At 42.4% G+C, this 23,138-nt stretch overlaps 1 protein-coding gene across 1 annotated transcript in view; it reads right to left on the bottom strand.

The window, feature by feature from the left end:
• The window catches only part of DCHS2 (dachsous cadherin-related 2), a 69,652-nt gene extending 46,983 nt beyond the window's left edge, over nucleotides 1-22,669 (bottom strand). The window contains exons 1-4 of the mRNA XM_032223657.1: nucleotides 20,828-22,669; nucleotides 4,739-4,930; nucleotides 2,467-2,698; nucleotides 1,849-2,085 (exon numbers count right to left, since the gene is read on the bottom strand). Of these exons, the coding sequence (XP_032079548.1) occupies nucleotides 1,849-2,085; nucleotides 2,467-2,698; nucleotides 4,739-4,930; nucleotides 20,828-22,669 (2,503 nt within the window). The remainder of the gene's footprint in view (nucleotides 1-1,848; nucleotides 2,086-2,466; nucleotides 2,699-4,738; nucleotides 4,931-20,827) is intronic.
• Nucleotides 22,670-23,138: the final 469 nt, after the last annotated feature.

The raw sequence follows: 23,138 nt of genomic DNA, 5'->3' as shown, positions 1-23,138 counted from the left end.
AGGGTGAACCGATAGAAAAGGGAAGCAGTATGCTCCCTCCCATATTTGGGCAAACCAGGGATTGTGACACAATACATACATACATACATACATGTATGTATGTATGTATGTGTATATGTATATGTATATGTATACACACACACACATATATATATATATACACATACACACACACACATATATACACACACACACACATATATACACACACATACAGGTAAAACTCAAAAAATTAGAATATCGTGCAAAAGTTCCATTTATTTCAATAATGCAACTTAAAAGGTAAAACTAATATATGAGATAAGACTCATTACATGCAAAGCAAGATAGTTCAAACCATGTTTTGTCATAATTGTGATGATTATGGCTTACAGCTCATGAAAATCACGGCTTGAACTATCTCGCTTTGCATGTAATGAATCCAGCTCATATATTAGTTTCACCTTTTAAGTTGCATCACTGGAATAAATGAACTTTTGCACAATATTCTAATTTTTCGAGTTTCACCTGTATATTAGTAGTAGTAGTAACTTAAAACATAATAAAGGCAGGAGAAGTAATCTAAACTTCACTCCTTATGCTACAACATATACATGCTCAACGTATTACAAGTAGCATGATGGGAAAGTAGGAAATGTGGCAGGAAGCATAAAAGATTTCTTGCATTACATTCATGGAAATGTAACATACATTGAGTATGGATGTGGGAGTGATGCGGTGGCCTAGAGAGGGAGCTCTCGCTTCACAATCAGGAGGCTGAGAGTTCGATTCTAGGTAGAGACAGATATTTCTCTCTGGGCAAAATGAGACTATATCTGCTGAATAAAACTCTGCATTGGCAACAGGAAGGGCATCCGGCCATTAAACACTCTCCACCCCACAAGGGACTATGGAGTCATTTAAAGATGATGATAATGCATTGAGTATGGATGTGATTAGAGATATCTTCTGGGATGAAGGATATGGTAGAACACTTTCTTTTCCATGGTATAAATAGATAATGTTCTTTATGTTTCAAAATCTAACTATTGTTTTAAAAGGTTTTTAACATTATCTGGATGATTTTTAATGTCACTTCTCAAGGAAACATTCCATGAAAAAATATATTCAGAAAAATCATTACGAAATTCTATTATTAATATGCATTTATTTATTTAATATATATATGACTACCCACCTCAGCAGGTGGCGGCACCGATTTCAAGCTTAGCATTAATTTTTGCATTTCTGCATATCTGATGTACTAAAAAGAACATTGGCATCCTGTATTGATAACCTGTAAACAATCAGCAGAGTTTGGGAATGTGCTGGAATCAGTGGTGGGTTTCAAAAATTGTTCGAACCTACTCTGTGGGTGTGGCCTCCTTTGTGGGAGTGGCTTGCCACCCATGTGACCGGATGGGAGTGGCTTGCCGCCCATGTGGCCGGATATGAAGATGCCGACGACACTTGTCAGAACCACCTTAAATTACCTCACACACAGCACTGGCATGCATAAGAATATGATGTAAACTTGTTTTTTAAAAGGCATCTTTGGTTTGCGTTAAAACAACTTCAACACACGCAATGTTCTGATTGCACCACAAACGCAGTAGTCATCCTTACCTTTCACAGAGGCACTGAGTTTTATAAATATGAGCATGATAGTGTAGAATAATCATATTCCAGGGACCAGTGGTGGGTTTCAAAAAATTTTGGAACTTCTTCTGTAGGTGTGGCCTGCTTTCCAGGTCCACTGGTGGAAACCTCTTCTAACCAGTTCAGTAGATTTGACGAACCGGTTCTACCGAATAGGTGCGAACTGGTAGGAACCCACCTCTGGCTGGAATGGACCTCAAGGACACTTACTCAAAGGCTTTCTTGCTTTCACTGTTCCAACAGAAGTTCCTTCAGGGGCATCTTCAGGGATAGAAAAGCTGTAAGATGACTCCTCAAAGACAGCAGAAGCCACAGGAGGTTGAAAGATCTTCACAGTTACATCCGCATCAACATCAGATCGAAGACCCCCACCATCCTGAGCAGAAACAGTCAGCAGCACACTGGGACAATCTGCGTTAGTCAGGGCTGATATTAAATAAACAGTTCCTGGGGGAGTGGGGGGGGAGATGAAATAAGGAACCAATATATTTATTGTAGAACATTTAAATGCAAACGTTTTGCTAAAACTAAGTGTAAAGCAGTGGTTCCCAATGTGGGGACCACACAGGGGGGGGGGGGGCAATTTGATTTTTAATGGGGGCAATTTGGACCTTGCTTAAACCAAGTTAATGGCCTTTTAGACTTCCTCCCTGTTGAGTAAACGTACACACTTCTAGGGGGGAGGATATTGCAAAATATCCATTCCCATCCCACTCTGGGGCCAGCCAGAGGTGGTATTTGCTGGTTCTCTGAACTACCCAAAATTTCCACTACTGCTTTTCCAGAATCTGCCAGAACCTGCTGAATTCACCCCTGTTCCTATCATACCTGTAGATGGGTCCACTTTGAAAAGGGAAGAAAAATATCCAGGAATCAGTTTATAGGTCACAGCTCCATATATCCCAGAATCTTTATCTGTAGCAAGAAGTTTAGTTATTTCTGTTCCTGGCTGTGTATGACTGCTGATGTTTATCACATAAATTACAGGGTTGAAGATAGGAAGATTGTCATTTATATCTTCAATTACTATGTGAACAAAAGCTTGGGCACTTAGTCCACCCTGTTAAATCAAAAATCAAAAAAAATTGTAAGCCAATTTCAAGTATAACAAACAAAGACCCCGTAAATTGCTAGAGATCAGTTAATCTAAGACAGAGGTCCTCAAACTATGGCCCGGGGGGCAGATATGGCCTGCCAAAGCCATTAACCTGGCCCGCGAGGAACCACAAGGCTGCCCCACCCACATTGCCCACCTACCCACATCCACCTTCTGGAGGCCAAGGAGACCAAAAATGGGATGCGTGGAGGCCTCCCCAGGCTCGAGAGAGAGAAAGGGAGGGAGGGAGAGAGAGGGAGAGGGAGAGGGAGAGGGAGGGAGAGGGAGAGGGAGAGAGAGAGAGAGAGAGAGAAGGGGGAGAGGAAGGGAGGGAGGAAAGAGGAAGGAAGGAAAGGGAGGAAAGGGGGAAGGAGAGAGAGAGAGAGAGAGAGATGGACGCAAGGCAGCCACATCCCTTCACTAACCTGCTTTCCACACCCAGGAGCATAACAAATTAAAGTTTAATTTGTGTGTATTGTTTAATGGACTGCTAAATTGGCCATGGCCACCTGGTCACATGACCATCTAGCCCCACCCACCCAGTCACATGACCATCTAGCCACACCCACCCACCCAGCTCATCCCGCCCCAACAGTCTGAGGGACTGTGAACTTGCCCTTATTTAAAAAGTTTGAGAACCTCCGATCTAAGATATCTTAAAAGACCTCTGGATAGCAATGTATGAGAAAATAATATACTTGCTTACTTTAAAATATTTTAAAACAATAAGCCCATCACAGTCAACATCAATACTTATGGTGCTTCCTCAACCCAGCTTCAGAAAATGGTACCACAGGTTTAGAGGCAAGAATAACTTGATCCAATAGAAAAAATACCAAATAGTTCTTTTCTATAGGAAACCTCGGGCATTCTTTCATAGCACTGTTTCTATTCCCCAATTCCTCTAACCCATTCTGAAATTATTTGCACAATTATATGCGCTTCTGCACACCTCAGAACGCAAATAAAATGAAGGGAAACTATGTACTGGTCAGAGTTCATTTCCAATTGGCTAGTTAAAGACTGCAAAAAATATCATCCAAGCAGCAAGTTCTGAGCTATCGGGAATCTGGAACAACATAGTCAATGAAAAAAGAAATGAATTGGCAGCATCCCCTCCACCCATTCACCAAGCTCTTATTATTTCTAGGAAATCCAGTACTTTGTGGTCCAATTTTTATGTTTTCTATTCTACATAAGTATGGAGTTATTTTAGCAAATTCTATCATCTCTATTATACGTATAGCTAAATCTTTCAATCTTTTTCTATACAATGTTTTGCAGCAGATATCATATATGCAAATAAAGTTCCATTATTTTTTTCCAACTGCTTATCCATCAATCCCAAGAGGAAGACTTCTGGTTTCAGTGATATTTAATATTTAAAATGTTCCGAATCAGTGTATGCATTTGAAGCCAAAATATTTGAGCTATTTTGTTTGCAGGCAATGCAAACAATCCCTATGATCAGAAATCCCAATTACTATCTTTAACTCAAGGATTACCTGTATCTATTTCTTATCTGGAATATTTTGTTTTATTATGAATTTTTCTTTCTTAATTAATTTTCAGGTTGCTGTTATTAGTGTGATATGTACAACTCGGTAATTATTTTCTTTCAGTATTTCTTTTGTAACCAAAAGATTTATTTACAAGGAATATATGGCCTCATATATACCTTCCTAGGGAAGAACGGCAGGAATAAAGAGCATTTGAGATTAATGAACTCATAAACAAAGAGCAGGAAGAACGTAAGGGAATGCAGAGCGAATTCCTTTCTCTCTATCTATGGCCCGCTGGTCCTTATATTCAATAGGTTGTGAGATGCGGACTAGTGTATCTGAAGCACATATTCAATAGATAGATGGAAGGTTTAAGCAGCTATCAGCATTATCCTTTAATGAGCCTTTCAATTTTTTTTCCTTCATTGGTTTCCTATGATCACATCCTTTAAATTGCCTTTCTGTAGCTGTAAGAATGACATTTTTAAAGAGTGAAACTTACCCCATCAATGGCTTTTACTAAAAAATCATATGTAGATGGATCTTCTTCCCTGTCAATATCCTGAGACACGTATATACAACCACTGTTTAAATCAATGTCAAATGCTTCTGGTTTTTCATTGCTAAGGAATCCATTATAAAGAAAATATTCAATGTATCCAAAATGTCCTGAATCTTGATCTGTTGCTTTGACCTACAGTAGTACAAAGAAAACAAACATACCTGTTATCCAAAACAATACTTAAGCAGGCAATGTCTGCATTTCTCCAAGATTAGTCCATATCTCTTTGGCCTCATTTTACCTACTTTTTTTTGGCTATGGGCCTTTTATTTTCTGCTCAGCTCCATGAAATAGTAATTAATCCAAAGATAGATTTCATCTGGAAACACCAGAAAGCTGCAGAGCTTAAATTAGGGCAGTTTATTCATGCAAGGAACCCTTAGTTTAATTCTTCCACTTAGTACGGGGGTATCAAACGCGCGGCCTGCAAGCTGGTTGCATCATGTGCTGGCTCCACCCTGCCCAGTTCAGCGAAGGGGAAATTAGTCCCTACACGCCACATGATGCTGCCGTGACGACGCATGTTTAACACCCCTGACTTCGTATCTCACGTTTAAGAATGCTGGCAGGACAGCTTCACATCTCCACCTCAATAGACTAGGCAAAGAATACTAGCAAGTAGTGAAATTGACAAAAAATTGCCTCTTTTTTTTGCTCTCTGCAGTGGATAAATTGCCTACATAGTGCCAGATTATTTAGATTTTTTTTTAAAAAAATAGTCTCTTTTGAAGTGTCGAATATGGATTAAGAAATTTTTGTTACTGTAAAAATCTATCGTAATTCATAAGGGGTGATTACCTTTAAATCTGTGTGAAGTTGAAATAGTTCTGGAATCTAATGTTGTGATATCAACTATAATAGTCTTTGTGGTCTACTCCAAATATAATGTTTTTGTTGGAATAAAGAATCCTGGATTTGGACCTGAGTTGGGTCATAAATAAACATGCTGGGCAGCGGCTTGAAAAGAAGGGTAGTTTTATTCAACAGTGTTACATGGAGTACACCATCCAAAGGTAGGCTTCAAAGTTAGAATGCTAAGAGTGGTAGTACTTATAATAGATTTTAATTGTGAAGTACCGGACTTTGAGTGAAGTATGTCAGACGTGCACATTTTCACATCCAGAAAGCACACAGGGGTAACTGATTCAACAGAATTCATTCACTTCACTCTATATATAACACACATTTAGTACAGGGGGTAGTAAATACAAGCAAAACACAAGCAGAGGAGAGAACAATTTCAGCTTCAGTTAAGAGCAGCAGATTTTAGAGCTCAGCATAGACTCAGAGCTACAGAGCTAAGCCACGCCCAGGCTCCAAACTGTTTCAGCTCCCATTGGCTCACCTTGCTACTAAGCTCTATTCCAGTTCATGAATACTACACTGGCAAAATTGAGGAGTTCCTGTTCTGGAGCATGTGAAGTCCAGAAAAGAAGATCATTTCTGGCCTGTGGAATATGTTGGTCTTAAATGTGCAGATCTTTTCCTAGGTGTGGATTTTTATGAGGGGTCCGGCATTGCGGTGCAGCGTTGCGATATTTCCCTTATCTTAAAGAGGATTCTGTTTTATGCATGTATGCCGGTGCCAGCTGACATTTGGAGAGGCGCTTAATCAATTGCATTCCAAGTGTCCATGTCAGCAAAAAAAATAAAATAAAAAAATAAAGCAGTTTATTTGTATCATTATTTTAAGGTTGCCAGTGCAGTCAGCAGTTTTTGATGTGTGATTAGCAGAGATGACAGGAAGGTTTTAAGCTTCCAACAACATTTTAGAAGCAAAGTCTCAATTATATTTGTGCTATGTTTATAATTTTACGATAAAATAATATTGTAATAAACTATTTTATGTTAGGGCTGAGAGAATGTAAATATTCTATATAAATTGTTGTGGCCCAATAGGAGCCGTTGGAGCTGCCACCAGACTCCGACAGCGAGGAGCCCTATGAGTCGGCTCTGGAGGATGTGGAGGACCCTGGACAGGGTTCCGACTCCGAGCAGGGCGCAGAGAGGCCAGTTGGCCACCAGGAGGCGCCTGAGCCTTGGACTAGTGGGGAGGAGACAAGGGAGAGTGAGCCTGAGTCCAGCAGTGAGTTTTTCCTGGATGCCCGGCATAGAAGAGCTAATAGGCATAAGGAACAGTTGCGCAATTACAGGAGGTAATTGCACTCAGCTGGTGGTCATTAGGCTCCTCTCCAGACTATAAAAAGACTACTTGTGCACATACCCCTCTTCGTTACTGGACGGAGGAGGGGGTCAGAACAATAAATTATACTTTAGATCTTTAATGGCTTCTCAGTTGTGTCTTTCCAGCCATCCTTTGAAATATTAACATTACTTTAGACTGTAGATGGTCAGTTCAATCAATGTGGTAAAGAAATGTTTATTTAAAATTTATTTTAAAAAACCCTTAAGAAATGAAATACCTCAAGCAATTTAAAATTCTTTATGAATGAAACTTTGAAGATTAAGACACATGTTAATGACTAAATGAAATAACGTTTATAAATTGAAAATAATATTTTGTTCTATAAATCCAACCTGACACTAACGGGTTAATTTTAATAACAACCTTAACATACATAAGAGAACAATGCCTAAAAATATGAAATAAAAATAGATGAGTTGAAAACATGCAGAATCTGCATATTACAATGATAATTATTCTAAGAAATCAAGAGTGTTATAAAGCATGGTCTGTTTCTCTTGATCTTTTTGTTTTAAGAGGATATGGAAAATTTAAAACAAAGCCAACCTTACAGCTTGTCTCGTTTATGTAAATTTTAAAAAGAAACAGTGCCATATGCAGAGTACAGTATTTCTTCCAGGACATCTTGTAACCATATAGATTTATTTTCCTTGCATGTCTCTTCATAACAAGCTTTACCTAGATTTGACCTCACTAAACACTTTCTAGCATGGTAGGTCTTTTTAACCAAACCAAATGTATAAAACTACATTCTCATACATTCATTAGAGAAGAACAGGTTGAGCTGGAAGGCATGGTTAAACATGTGATCAGTTTGGAGTCATTGCGTTGACACAAGAGACCAGGTCCAGCCCCCATAAATTCCGCTGAGCCTTATAAAGTGTCAATTAAGCTTTGACTGTTAGTTGACTAGTTTCTTGTATGACACTGTTTATTCCACACAATTTATATTAATTGGAATTGAATTTGCCTTACGGACTCAAGTTGTTAACATTCCTCTTTAAAATAAAAGGAGATAACTACATTTTTTATTAGGAATTATGTCTGTGAAATACAAAAAAGAAATCCAGTATTTAATACTACATATAATTACGGCAGCAAGGATTGCCTTTGCCCAGAAATGGAAAAACAAATTAATCCCAAGCGAAGATAAAATAATAAGAAAGGTTATGGACTGTGCTGAAATGGATAAACTAACTAAAGAAATCAAGGGAAAAGAAGAATCAGATTTCTACCAGATATGGGATAAATGGTATAGGTGGATGGAGGAAAGAAACAAAAATCAATGAAGGAATATAATAAAACTGAAAAAAACAATAGTTATGAGTAAAATAAGAGGGTTAAGAATGGTGAAATCCAAATGAAATCCAATAGTAAGAGAAATAATATAAGGTGAGCGGTATTGATTGATGATTGCTATTATAAAGAACAGGAAGTTCCTGTTCATATTGTATTGTATAAATATGGTGTACGTCTAATTTGTGTGTGTGTGTATTTTACATGTTTGTTAATAAAAATCTTTTTTAAAAAAGGATATAACTACAAAATTCACAAGACAATGTCTGGGAGAAAAGGCTTTTAAAAGTGCCTTTTAATGTACTTCTTTTACTGGTAATTAGCAATGCGTACAATGCGGTGTGGGATTTTAAAGGCAATAGATGATTGCGGCATGGCAAATGAAGCCCCAACCATTTTGTACATGCCTCAACATGTATGAAGAGGCTATGGAAATATTAATCAGATACGTGGAAACCAACAGGGGAACGTGGGAAAGCGACAAAACATTCATCATGAACCAAATACAGCAATTTATGCATTTGTATCAGATATTGGAACAAATATATAATGAATTAAATTGAATTGAATTGCTTTATTTGTATGCCGCCCTTTTCCCTGGGGGGACTCAGGGCGGCTCACAATTCAGGGGGAGGGGGGACAAACAAGTTACAAACATAAAGACAATACATCATTAAAAACGCAACAGTCATACTATTCGAGTGGGGTTGAGGTCTCTAGCCCCAGGCCTGTCGGGACAGCCAGGTTTTAAGGGCTACGCGGAAGGTCTGGAGGGTGGTGAGGGTACGAATCTCCACGGGGAGTTCGTTCCAGAGGGTCGGAGCAGCCACCGAGAAGGCTCTCCTCCGGGGAGTTGCCAGCCGACATTGGCCGGCTGATGGAATTTGGAGGAGGCCTAATCTATGGGATCTTATTGGCCTAGTGGAGGTAATTGGCAGTAGGCGGTCTCTCAAGTACCCAGATCCAATACCATGAAGGGCTTTGTAGGTAACAACTAGCACCTTGAAGTGCACCCGGAGATCAACAGGCAGCCAGTGCAGCTCGCGGAGGATAGGTGTTACGTGGGTGAAACGAGGCGCACCCACGATCGCTCGCGCAGCTGCATTCTGCACCAGCTGAAGTCTCCGAATACTCTTCAAGGGCAGCCCCATGTAGAGCACATTGCAGTACTCCAGCCTAGAGGTCACAAGGGCATGAGTGACTGTTGTGAGAGCCTCCCGATTCAGGTAGGGACGCAACTGGTGCACCAGGCGAACCTGGGCAAATGCCCCCCTGGTCACAGCTGACATGGCAGAATTTGGCAGGCCATCATCATATGCTTGCTGTCATTTTTGTGACATCATGGCTTGCTGTTAATGCTTTATTTTTTCTTCCACTGTAAAATGAAGATTGTTTATAACACCAAATTAATGACATACAGATTTAATTTGGGAAACGCATGCTCTTCTTTTATTTTTGACTTTTAAAAATGGAAACAGAATGCTTCAGCAGTCTAGTAGCAGCATAAAACCATTATGAAGCTGTAATGATGCAAAAACTGTACAAAGGTCTGGAACTTCAAAGGCATATTTATAAAGAAAACAAATGAAAAATATTATCCCCAGATCTATGAATCTTAACTCAAAAATCATCAAACGAAACAATAAAAATTACTGGCCAAACAAATACTGTTTTGCATAAATAATTTTTTGGTTTGGAACCATTAGAAAAAAAAAATCTTCAAACAAAGCTTTGAAAAGAATTACTTGTGTAAAATCAAACAATATGAATAAATAATTCATTATAGGATAAATTAATTCTTCTAGGGAATTTTTAGTGGTATAATTTTATCCACCCTAATTTTTTCCATGTGTACTTTACATCATACTTTGAATTTAAAAATAATCAGTTTTCTGTCTCTACTTTTCTATGTTAGTTTCTTTCACACTATTAAAAATGGAATATGTTGGAATATATGTGGAGAACCCTGGACAGAGTTTCGACTCCGAGTAGGGATCAGAGAGGCTGGTTGGCCACCAGGAGGCACCTGAGGCCTGGAGCAGCGGTGAATGCCAAAGGGAGTGTGCTCCTGAAGTCAAGCCTTGGAGCAGTGGGGAGGAGACAAGGGAGTGTGATCCTGACGTCATGCACTGGAGCAGTGGGGAGGAGACTAGGGAGTTGGTCCTGGATGCCCGGCAATGGAGGGCTAATAGGCGTAAACAACAATTACGCAGTTACAGGAGATAATTGAACTCAAGTGGTGGTAATTAGGTTCCTCTCAAGACTATAAAAGGAATGACTTTCCACAAGCTGTTCGCAGGAATCAACGTATTTACTAGAGCTGGAGAAGCTATCGGAGCTGTCTTGGCAGGCTGGATTGCTGCCAAGGTCTAGTCGGTGCTGGATTACTGCCAAGGTCTCGTCTGTGTATTAAGAAATAATTAATAATTAAAAGAGCCGAGGTGGCGCAGTGGATAGAGTGCAGCACTGCGGGCTACTTCAGCTGACTGTAGTTCAGCAGTTCGGCTGTTCAAATCTCACTGGCTCAAGGTTGACTCAGCCTTCCATCCTTCCGAGGTGGGTAAAATGAGGACCCGGATTGTTGGGGGCAATATGCTGACTCTGTAAACCGCTTAGAGGGGGCTGAAAGCCCTATGAAGCGGTATATAAGTCTAACTGCTATCGCTATTGCTAAATCCTTGCAGTATCTTTGTCTCGGCGTGCTTTGGTGTACGGAGAGGGGGTCAGAACACCCACCCATGCCCCATTTTTGCTAGAAGAGGCACTGGTCCTTTGCTATTTCCAACCGGCCCCACGGGCTAGATCAAAGCACCCTGTGGGCTGGATGTGGCCCGCAGGCCTTGAGTTTGACACCCCTGTTTTAGGATATGAAGAAGGCAAATCACTAGCCAGCAATATCAATGATCTTTATTTTTAAAGTCCTGTATCATTATGAATCACGCTATTTAAATAACACCTCTTCACTGATATCATTTGGTATAGGAAATTATCTTTTATGTAGAAGATATTCTTTGCTGTGAGAGATAATGCATCAGACTCAACAGAACATATCAGTTCCGTGGTAATATCTATTATGATACTTTCAGAAGTCATGAGGATTTTTGAAACAATAAAAATAACAGAAAAGTATTAGTGGTGTGTGTCCCAACACAATTTGGAAATTCATCCTGGAAGAAATATTAAATATGTTTTGCTGCCTTGAGATATTTATAAAAACAGTAAGTTGGGGAATAAATAAATATAAATGAATAAAATATTGCAATCTGCAAATGAAAGTTATAGGAAAAAATAGCTCCTTAACTCTCCTGCACACACTTTGTTCCTAGCATTTAAGAGCAAAGTCTAACAACAGGCTATACACAAATTCACATTGGTTACAGAAATTCTGCAAAATGGAAAGGGATAAGGGATTGTTGCTAGTCAACCATCCCAGGTATTTGTAATGCCTTCTAAACTTTCCAATTCAAAAAGTGGAAGAGCCTTTAGATTTAAACTATATACTGACATACACAAACACAGGTTATTCAGCATCCATCTATGTTTTTGCTACACTTCATAATTTTCTATAAAACCATGGTGAACAAAGCTATTTATAGAGTCATTTGCCACAAGATATAAAATACTTTTTTCTGCACTTTCAAAGCAACAAAAACATGGAACATAGAATAAAAAGCAATTCAATGTATAACAGCTTTAAATATTTGCTCTGTGTGGAAATATACATCCAGTACTTTGAACATTACACTAAACCATATGCGTTACACGGGCGGGAGTTGTAAGAATAATAAAGCATGCCTAAGTTGTTTGTCTCAAGCATGTCTGGGAGGTTTAAATGCCTGCCCTTCCTTTCACCTTTTCCCCAGATGTAGTGCCATGAGTGGAAATGGAGCAGACTTAAGCGTGACGGCCCTTGCATAAAGGGGAATAAAACTACTGCTTGAGAGTCAATGTGGGAGAGACGCATCAATCACAAATGAAAAAAAAAATTGTGCATTTGCTTATTCTGTTAATAAAACATATCTAAAGCAGTATTAACTGTTTCCTCCTTACTATAATTGAAGCTTCAGACAGACAATTCTAAATAGGTAGACCAGTGATGACAACTTTTTCGGCACTGAGTGCTGAAAAGGGAGCACATGTGTGCTTGTGAGGGCCACAACCCAGAAGAGGAGCTGCCCTGGGGGCATGCGCCTGCCGGAAAATTAATTTCTGGTATCTGGTGTAGATATGCGCACTGGCCAGCTAGTGTTCCGGTTTCTGGTGTGCATGCATGTGCAACGATCAGCTGACCAGAGCGCATGCTAGCGCTGGAACCCGGAAGACCAGCTCTTTCAGTTTCTGCACTGCAGCACACAAAAAGGCCACTTGACCGTCATGCACACACGCATGCCAGAAACGCAAAAGAGCGACGCTGTGCATGCCAGGCGACAGGCTCTACATGCCACTTCGGGCATGTGTGCCATAGGTTCACCATCACGGATGTAGACAGTTAAAACTGCTTTGTTTGGTCCCAAAAGGAGAAAATATATATATCAAAACAGAACAGACAAAGGCATTTTAAAAGAAGAGAGTATGGCAAGAAAGCACTTTTATTCATTCATTCATTCATTCATTCATTCATTCATTCATTCATTCATTCATTCGGCTTATATACTGCTTCATAGGGCTTTCAGCCCTCTCTAAGCAGTTTACAAATTTTTTAGCAAATTGAGTCAGCAACTTGCCCCCACAGTCCAGGTCCTCATTTCACCCACCTCGGAAGGATGGAAGGCTGAATCGACCTTGAGCCGGTGAGATTTGAACCGCTGAACTGCAGATCACAGTCAGCTAAAGTGGCCTGCAGTACTGCACCCTAACCACTGCGCCACCTCGGCTCCAAATCAGTGCTTCTCAAGCATGTTGGTCTCAGGATACATTTACATTCATAAAAATGATTGAGAACCTCAAAATGTTTGGGGTTTGGGTGTGTTACATATCTGCTGTATTAGAAATTAAATCTGAATTTTTTAAAAAAATATTTATTTGACTTTGGGGACCCTCCTGAAAGAGTCTTGGATCTCTAGAACCGCTGTTCCAAACAAACACAATTCTTAATGGGAAATACTTTTTAAAAGTGTACTTTGAGTTTAGTTGCACTGGGAGCTGCCATAGCTAGGAAGAAAATAAAGGGTTTCAAAATCTGCACCTGTTAAAAGTCCATAAACAGTACATGTATTCTGAAATCTGTGGAAAAAAGATAATCTAACATCATTAGCCCTGTTTAAAAATCAGAATATTATATGGGATTAGAAATGACAGAATAGCAGTTTTAAATGCCCCAAGAATTTACATTGCATAAGAAAATTGATGTATTACTATTTACTTATCATTTAAATCTAGTGTAATCCATGATTGTGGTGTTCCAGGTGTAACCATAAATAAAGGTTTTATGATTTTCTTTATATAATGAAACAAACCCAAATCAATTTAGTCGTCTAGTTTAATAGAAAGAAGGACTAGGGGAGACATGATAGCAGTGTTCCAATATCTCAGGGGTTGCCACAAAGAAGAGGGAGTCAAACTATTCTCCAAGGCACCTGAGGGTAGAACAAGAAGCAATGGGTGGAAACTAATCAAGGAGAGAAGCAACTTAGAACTGAGGAGAAATTTCCTGACAGTTAGAACAATTAATCAGTGGAACAGCTTGCCTCCAGAAGTTGTGAATGCCCCAACACTGGAAGTCTTTAAGAAGACATTGGATAGCCATTTGTCTGAAACGGTATAGGGTTTCCTGCCTAGGCAGGGGGTTGGACTAGGAGACCTCCAAGGTCCCCTCCAACTCTGCTATTGTATTGCATTGTAATTTTCTAATCCAAGAATAAGGACGATGTTATCTAGTCATCTTCAACCATATAAAATGTTGATAGTATAAACTTTTCCCCAGCATATTGCAGCTTTCAAACAAGAGGAAAAACACGTCCAATTTTTATATAACCTGTAAAAATGTAAGATTCCCGTGAGCTGAGCATGCCTCTTTGTAATTTTCTGAACAAAACTATGAAAGAGGTGTGCTATTGTCTTCTTCTGGATTTGTTTTTTCCCATCATAATCTAGCCCAGTGTTTCTCAACCTTGGCGACTTTAAGTCCTGTGGACTTCAACTCCCAGAATCCCACAGCCAGCGCAGCTGCGCTGGCTGTGGGATTCTGGGAGTTGAAGTCCACAGGACTTAAAGTCGCCAAGGTTGAGAAACACTGATCTAGCCTGTGGATGTAATGGAGGCTAGCGTAAACCCACACATTTTCATTCCATTATTCTACACATAGATTCTGCAGGTCACAGAGGTTTAACCCTAACCCAAGCCAAACTATATGAGCAAAATAAACAGAGCACCCGCAAGAGATAGTTGGTGTTTTACATTTACAGTGCATGGCCATGCTTACTGGTAAATCTTGAGGCTCCATAGCTTAATGATGCTGGAGATAGTTCCTGCATCAGCGGTTCGAGTCCTAGCACTGTGTGTCGAGCTGAGCTCCCATCACTCGCCTCAGCTTCTGTTCACCTAATAGTTTGAAAGCATTTTCTATGAGAGTAAATAAAATAGATACCACTTGGGAGATGGAGTGGGGGGAGACGTGCTGGTGCTCTGTGCAGGCAGTCAGATTCCTGCCCTCTGAACCTTCCCAGTTGTGGTACCTGTTTTTGAGGTGGCTCAGGGGAGGGAGGGGGCCTTGAATGATGCTGCAGGAAGACCTGCTTATCTTTCTTTCTGGTGCGAAGCCAGCTTGCCCTCTTGTGAATTGTGCAAGCATGTATCTGACTGAGCTGGTAAAAAAGCAGCCAAACTATTGCTCTGCAATTGCATTGTAGTCTCCCGGCTAATGAAATAATGCTATATGCTAACAACTGGCAATCCCAATATATTTATAGAGGATCAGATTGGAGAGGTCACCATACACTTTCCAGCAGTGATTGGCTTCTACCCAGAATACATCAAGCATTCTAAGAAGCCAAGGACTCAATTTACAGTTAAATATTTCCTTTGGTGTCATGTTCTGGTTTTCCACAATTAGTTTTTAAGATAAAGGGAACTTCTTACCTCTTTTGACTTGCTTGAGATTTTGAACTTTTGCTTTTATTAGTAACATTTATAAAGCTGTATTTGTTGTTTCTATACATAATACTAGCTGTTCAAGCAACCAAGAATTTCTGTTTATTATTTAGTGTCATGGTAATTTCACAACTTCTCTTTTTATTGCAATTGATTTACTTCAAAAAAAAGCTGGGTTTAATTTGTTCTCAGCTCTCTTCCCCAGGCTTCCCAGACCGGCAGCTGCTTTAACTTAACAATACTTGTTTCAGGATGGAAAGCAGAAAATGAAACCCTTCTCGTACATAATACACACTTGCTGAGGTTGTGAAGGCACTTATTCAAATGAAACGCCTGAATAAAAAAAAACGTCCTTTAGGGCAAGTAAATTATTTGGCTCCGTGGGATTGTGTGAGAAAACTCTTCATTTAATACAAAATGTGGTAAATCAGGTTTTTTTCAGGTAAATCTCTGAATTAGGACTGCATTTACAAAAAAAATAAAACCGTATTCATACCTCTTTTCTCTCCCTAAGTTGCTGTGAGGAAAGGCTAGTAAGGAAGCTGACATGGACTGAGATATAAAGTCAGACTCTGAGAAAGATATGAAGCTGTGGGACCATGACTTCCCCAATCCGAACAGCAAGATTGGAAATAAAGGAGACCATGTAAATATTGTCAATTCGATAAACAGAAGAGATGCAGGAAGCAATGGGGTTTTTTTCCCTGAACAACTTCAACATCCCGGAACAAAACTACTGCTTTTTACTCTTCCCCTGTCTTTTCATGATATCCATTCCCTCCTTCTCCATCAGTGGTGGGTTTCAAAAATTGTTCAAACCTACTCTGTGGGTATGGCCTCCTTTGTGGGAGTGGCTTGCCGCACATGTGATTGGATGGGAGTGGCTTGCTGCCCATGTGACCGGATATGAAGATGCCAACAACACTTGTCAGAACCACCTTAAATTACCTCAGACACAGCACTGGCCTGCATAAGAATATGATGTAAACTTGTTTTTTAAAAGGCACCTTTGGTTGGCGTTAAAACAACTCCAATACACTCAATGTTCTGATTGCACCACAAACGCAGTAGACATCCTTACCTTTCACAGAGGCACTGAGTTTTATAAATATGAGCGTGATATGTAGAATAATCATATCCAAGGACCAGTGGTGGGTTTCAAAAAATTTTGGAACCTCTTTTATAGGTGTGGCTTGCTTTCCGGGTCCACTGGTGGAACCTCTTCTAACCGGTTCAGTAGATTTGACGAACCGGTTCTACCGAATAGGTGCGAACTGGTAGTAACCCACCTCTGTTCTCCATAGTACAAATGTTAGTATGTCAGAGAAAGAAAGGGAGCAGTTGAGCTTTCTGCAGCAATCAGCTACATTTCAAGCCAAGAAGCACAGATGCTGCTTGACGAACAACCAAAACTGCACAACTCAGATGAGGAGGGAGAGGAAGAAGAGAAGTGCTACCTTTTATTCTCCTTCTCTTCTTCCCTCATCTTCCTTCCATGGTTAATCTTTCCATTACTTCACTGTGCATGGATGCATAGACTAGTCTGAGAGAGAGAGATTATTTAAAGAAAAAATCATTTGGAAGATGTCTTAATGTATGTGGATAGGAAATGTAAGAAAGAGCAAAAGAAAAATGATGATCAAAATTTGGGTAACAGGGATCTATTTATAACAGGTGCAGTGTCCAGGTGTAATGTGAATACTGACTGTAACTACCCCAACTGACTTCCAATAAGCAAAGTCAATGGGACAAACTAGATTCTCTTAATAACTGTGTTAAGTGCTATTGCTTAACTACGGCAAAAAGGTCATAAAAATGGGGCAAAGCCTGCCCAACAACTGCCTTGCTTAGCAACAGAAATTTGGACTCAACTGTGGTCATAAGTCAAGGACTATCTGTAATGCTTTTTCCACCGATAAAAATATTTCAGAATTGTGGGTCCACTCTTTGCTGTTATAATTTGTGTGTGCATCAGAGGTGGTATTCTACCAGTTTGGACCGGTTTGCCTGAACCAGTAGCAGAAATCTCGAGTGGCCCACCCACTTGCCCCCGTTCTGTAACATCCCATTTAGGTACTTTTTTCACCAAAAGTGCATGTGCGGAGGTACATTTGCAAAACGGTAGGGAAGATAAGTGAATACCACCCCTGGTGTGCGTGTCAGAGGTGGGTTCCTACCAGTTCGCGCCTATTCAGTAGAACCGGTTCGTCAAATCTACCGAACCGGTTAGAAGAGATTCCACCAGTGGACCCAGAAAGCAGGCCACACCTACAGAAGAGGTTCCAAAAATCTTTGAAACCCACCATTGGTGCGTGTGTACATATGCATGCCTTTGAATAAATACTGACTCCTGTTGACCGTCTGAACAAGTCCTTGCAGATTTCTTGGTAACATTTCAGAAGTGGTCTGCCATCTGTTTTCAAGGACTGAGAGAGAAGAGAGAAAGGTCACCCAGGAGGATTTTGCCTAGGATGGAACGAGTATTCAGGGTCACCGTAATCACTGCCGCAAATTGGCTCTCTATACTATATCTGTGGCAAGAGATGATTATCTATTTTTCTATAGAGTGACCTGCAAAACTTTTTACCAGCACTTGAGTAAGGCAACACTTACTCAGGTGCTGTCAGGCCTTTACCACAGCACCTGACAAGAATTTAGAAGCCACAGTTTAAAGAAAATGAAGGCAGCAAAAAATAAATGCTCTAATGTTAGAAAATTAATACAAATACAAACTGCATTTCAACAGAAAATGTACAGAAGAATCGCCTGAAGGGGAAGAGAACGCCATGACATTAGTAATACTTGTGAAAGATTTATAAAGTTCAAGATCATTACCATCAGCTAAGCAGAAATTTGTTTTATTTATTTTTTAAAATGTCTTGTTTTAATTCCCCCATCTCTATATACAATGCCAGTTTTCCTTAACCTGTTACCTTCCACACATGTTGAGCTATATCACACCTGTCATACCTACAATCTCTACAGTATGTGTCTGAATTTGGTATTTGGAATTTTATGCGAAGTACAGTTGAAAATCTCAGTAATGTACCAAAAGAAGGAAGGTTGTTCTATTCATAAATATAAAGTATTTTTGGGACAGCTCTACTCAAATGATCCTACATATCTAACTCAGCATGGGCTTAGTGGAAGTTATTTAAAGCCACAATTGACTCGTTTCACACAAGACACTAATCAATAAGTTATAGTTTGCAAACAACTTGTTCACACAACCTATTAAGCAAAATCCTGTGGATGGACTCTGTGTATCTTCTGTCTCAACTCCACATTAGCATGTGCATCTTGTTCCTTGTTTGCTAATCAACCCATACTTCTGATGCAAGAGTTGTCATACATACTTGACTGAAGAGTATCACGTTCCTATCTGGTCCTTCTCTTCCATCAAGTGCAACTTTAAGAAGGATGCACAGGAAGAAATAAAAGAGGGAGGAGGAGCATACCATCTAACCAGGCATATCAGTTGAATCAACTGTGGTGACCAATGGAATGACAGATGTTGCCGTCATATCAAATTCACATAATCAGCACTGAATGAAATATACATTTTCAAAATATCTGTACACCTGTCTACGAACAATATTTTCTAAGGGATCATTTCTCTTTCTCAGAGTAATGGCTTCCACAAGATTATTATTTTCTGCACCGCTAGAAGAATTTTGGAAAAAGTGCTCTGGGCCATTCTGTTTCTTTCAGCTTCTCCAAATCAAATAACTTGGCCTTTAGAGAACAAGCTTGCAGCAGACAAACCATCATGTCACATATATCCACAGGTTCGTGTCAATAAATATCACATTCTATGCAATAAACTGAATATTGCTTATCTTCGTAACCAGTTTTTATTTATTCAGAGCTATTTGCATGGAGGGAATTTTTTGCAACGACAGGGCATTGTCTTGTTGTATTACATGGGACCCCCAGGAAATAGACAAGCATTCTCTAGATTAACCTTTTCAGGCAGGATTCATCATTGAGATGGCATTGGCTGCTCTTATAGATAAATGTTGTAGAGATTTGGAGAAGAGTTGCGTCTCCCTCCTGTTTCTTTTGGGTCTCCCAACAGTGTTTAATATTATGTTTTAAGTATTTAAGTTTTAAGTTTAATATTTATAGGGTTAAGGAATGGAAATGCTGTTTTGCAATGATTCCATTCCTACTTCAGAGGGCAGGCCTGTCCAATTATTATTGTGGAAAAAGAGACAGCCTTAGTGGTTACCTATGTTAGGGGATTCCAGGCTTCTGCCTTTTCAACTTTTATAACCATAAAAATAGTACTTAGACATATATACCACTCCACAGTGCTTTACAGCACTCTCTGAACAGTTTACAAAATCAGCATATTGTCCCCAACAACCTGGGTCCTCATTTTACTGAAGGTTGGAAGGCTGAGTCAACCTTAGGAAGAGCCAAGGTGGCGCAGTGGTTAAATGCAGCACTGCAGGCTACTGCTAGATCAGCAGTTCAGCGGTTCAAATCTCACCGGCTCAGGGTTGACTCAGCCTTCCATCCTTCCGAGGTGGGTAAAATGAGGACCCGGATTGTTGGGGGCAATATGCTGACTCTCTGTAAACCGCTTAGAGAGGGCTGAAAGCCCTATGAAGCGGTATATAAGTCTACTGCTATTGCTATATTGTCAGGATCAAACTCCTGGCAATGGGCAAAGTTAGCCTGCAATACTGCATTCCAACCACTGAGCCACAAAGACTCCTTTATATGAAGCTGCTACATGAGATCTAATTTAGCATTTCCGTTTGGTATCATTTATGTTGTGAAAAAAAAATGTTCTGCCTTAACCCATTAAGCTTCCTTGCCCTGAATCAGACAGAAAATGTCACTCCTATGCAGATTCAAAAGCCTGCATGTCCGAAATATCTGGGAAACCTATGAAAGACTAAATAAATATTGGGAAAAGTACCTGCGATCCACACAAGTATAATTAAACAAACTCCATTCTAACCTAGCATACCAACAAATGTTTCTTAACAAATCAAAAGAGAGAAACTTTTCTAACCAGTGCAGCCAATTTATTGAGGCAAGGATAGATATCTGGATTAGTTTAGAACAGAGGTCTTCAAACTTGGCAACTTTAAGACTTGTGGACTTCAAGTCCCAGAATTCTCCAGCCAGCTATGCTGGCTGGAGAATTCTGGGAGTTGAAGTCCACTAGTCTTAAAGTTGCCAAGTTTGGGGACCCTTTAGCACCTGTATTTTGATAAAGTTCTGCTATTTTTAACGGGGATGGCGAAGGGAATATTTTAAAGCAATAAAGGACAATATTTTAAAACATCAGCTTGCTTTAGCTGGCAAAACCCACCGATTTTTGCTGGACTTCCAACCCAGAAAACACTACTTCGTTTGGGGTCACCCTACAAGAGGTTGCTGCTCCTCCTTTTCTCCTCCTCCTCCTCCCCCGGCCAAGTTACCTGCAAGAGGCAGTAGCCGACCTCGGAGTGTTCAGCCAAGCTCACGCTGTAGACTCGGCGTTTGAAGACGGGCTCGTTGTCGTTGGCATCAGCGATGGTGACGCTCACCAGGCAGGAGGCCGAGAGGGGCGGCGCGCCCAAGTCCCGGGCCAGCGCCCACAGCTGCACCAGCGCTTCCCGCTCGCGATCCAGCGGGCCTCGGAGACTCAGGACGCCGCTGAGCGGGTCGAGGAGGAAAAGCGCGCCGTGAGGCTGCGAGGGGGCCAAGGCGTAGCGCACCTGGCTGTTGCGAGAGCCGGGCTCGTCGGCGTCCGAGGCGCTGAGGCGCAGGACCACCGAGCCGGCCGACGCGACTTCGGAGACGGTGGCTCGGTAGCGGGGCTGCGCGAAGACCGGAGCCTGGTCGTTTCGGTCGGCCACGCGGAGGGTCAGCACGTGGCGCGCGGAGAGCGGCGGGACGCCGGCATCGACGGCCGTCAAGCGGAGCTCGTAAGCCTCGCGGGTCTCCCGGTCTAAGGGACCTTCCACGCACAGGAAATAGACGCCGACGCCGCCGGAGCGCCGCAGCGAAAAGGCGCCTTCGCCGCCTTCCAGGCTCAGCGCCACGCCGCCCAGCTGTTCGTCGGGGTCGGAGACAGACACGCGGGCTACGTAGTCCCCCGACCGCGCCCCTTCGGAGACTCCGGCGCCGGCCTCGGTGAGGTAGAGCAACTGAATGACCGGCGGGTTGTCGTTCACGTCGAGGACTTCCACGGCCACCCAGGCGGTCGCCACTTCGGGCAGGGCGCCGCCGTCTCGAGCTTCCACGGCCAGTTGGTGGCTAGCGCGCAGCTCGCGATCCAGCGGCCGGCGCAAACGGAGCAACCCGCTGCGCTCGCCCACCTCGAAGTAAACCGCCGCAGAAGAGTCTCCCTGGCGGCGGCTAAGAGCGTAACGCACCTCCCCGTTAACACCCAGGTCCGGGTCGGTGGCGAAAACCCGACACACGGAAGCTCCCGCGGGCGCGTCTTCCCGTAGCTGGGCGCGATACTCGCGTCGGTCGAAAGTGGGAGCGTTGTCGTTTTCGTCCAGCACTCGGAGCTCTACCCGGAGGCGTCCGCTCCGGCGAGGGCTGCCGCCGTCCCAAGCCTCGACCAGCAACCGGTGGGTAGCCGCCTGCTCCCGGTCCAGCCGTCTCAACAAGAGCAGATCCAGAGGGTCGGAGGGAGCACCGTAGCGCACCTGGAAAAACGGATCTTCCTCCTCCTCCTCCGCGGAGCCGTCCTGGTCCCCCGGCAGCAAGGAGTAGTCCCGGACGCCGAAGCTTCCCTCGTCGGGATCGCGCGCGGCGGGCAGGCGGAAAGCGCTGCCGGGCGGGCTGAGCTCGGAGACGCTGAGGCGCACCAACTCCCGGGGGAAGCGGGGCGCGTGGTCGTTCGCGTCGGCGACGGCGATTTCCACCTGCACGATCGCCCCTCTCAGCGTGGCCGCCGCGAAGCTGTAGCGCGCCGTCCGCTCGCGGTCCAGGGGCCTGGCGGTGCGGATGATGCCGGTGTCCGGGTGGATGTGGAAATCCGCCAGCAGGGCGGATTCCCCGCTGCCTTCCGACAAGAAAAACCCACCAGGGTGGGCTTCCCCAGGGGGCAGCCCCGCGCTAATGTCCCCTACCAGAGTGTCAGCCGGCAGCTCTTCGCCCACTTCCAAGCTGAGGTTATACACCTGGGCTGAGCACTGCCCAGCAATGCACAGGCACAGCCACAGTGGGATCGGCCATCTCCGGGAGATCCAAGGCTTCAATGCCGGTCGCCCCCTTAGCTTCCTCCATCTCTTCCTCGTCTTCAAGGCGGGAGGTCGGAGCTCCATGCTGGCCTCGATCTCTTTGCCTCAGCCACACACACTGATGAAGCTAACCCCCCCCCCCCCCGGTGCATTAAACACTTTTGAGCACTTGCAGCTCATCCAAATCAGTGTGACCAGCGCTTCTCCTTAGTCTTTTCCTTTCCCATGCCCTCAGCCCTCCTTGTAGCCTAGACGGAGTGCATTCAGACTGCTTTCACCCATAAAACTCTGGCTAAGAAAAACCTATGCCAGGCTCCAGTGGGCAAGACATTTCCCTGCCTCTCTCCCTGCTGCTTGTTTCTGATGCTGCTGTTTCTGCAGTCTTAGACAAGGACCTCTGAGATGCTAACACACCCCTACCCCATGTGATGAGGAAGGGGGGGAATGGATAGCCTGGGACTTAGCCCCAATTAACCAGCCTATAGCAGCCTTGCTAGGCACTAACTACCCAGCTAACTTTGAAACAAGATTAAGATTTTATTTTAATTCATTT

The sequence above is a fragment of the Thamnophis elegans genome, chromosome 9 (assembly GCF_009769535.1).
Source record: "Thamnophis elegans isolate rThaEle1 chromosome 9, rThaEle1.pri, whole genome shotgun sequence".
Taxonomy (NCBI): Eukaryota; Metazoa; Chordata; class Lepidosauria; order Squamata; family Colubridae; genus Thamnophis; species Thamnophis elegans.
Note: the sequence above shows the minus strand (reverse complement) of the source record. Positions and strands in the feature narration are given on the sequence as shown.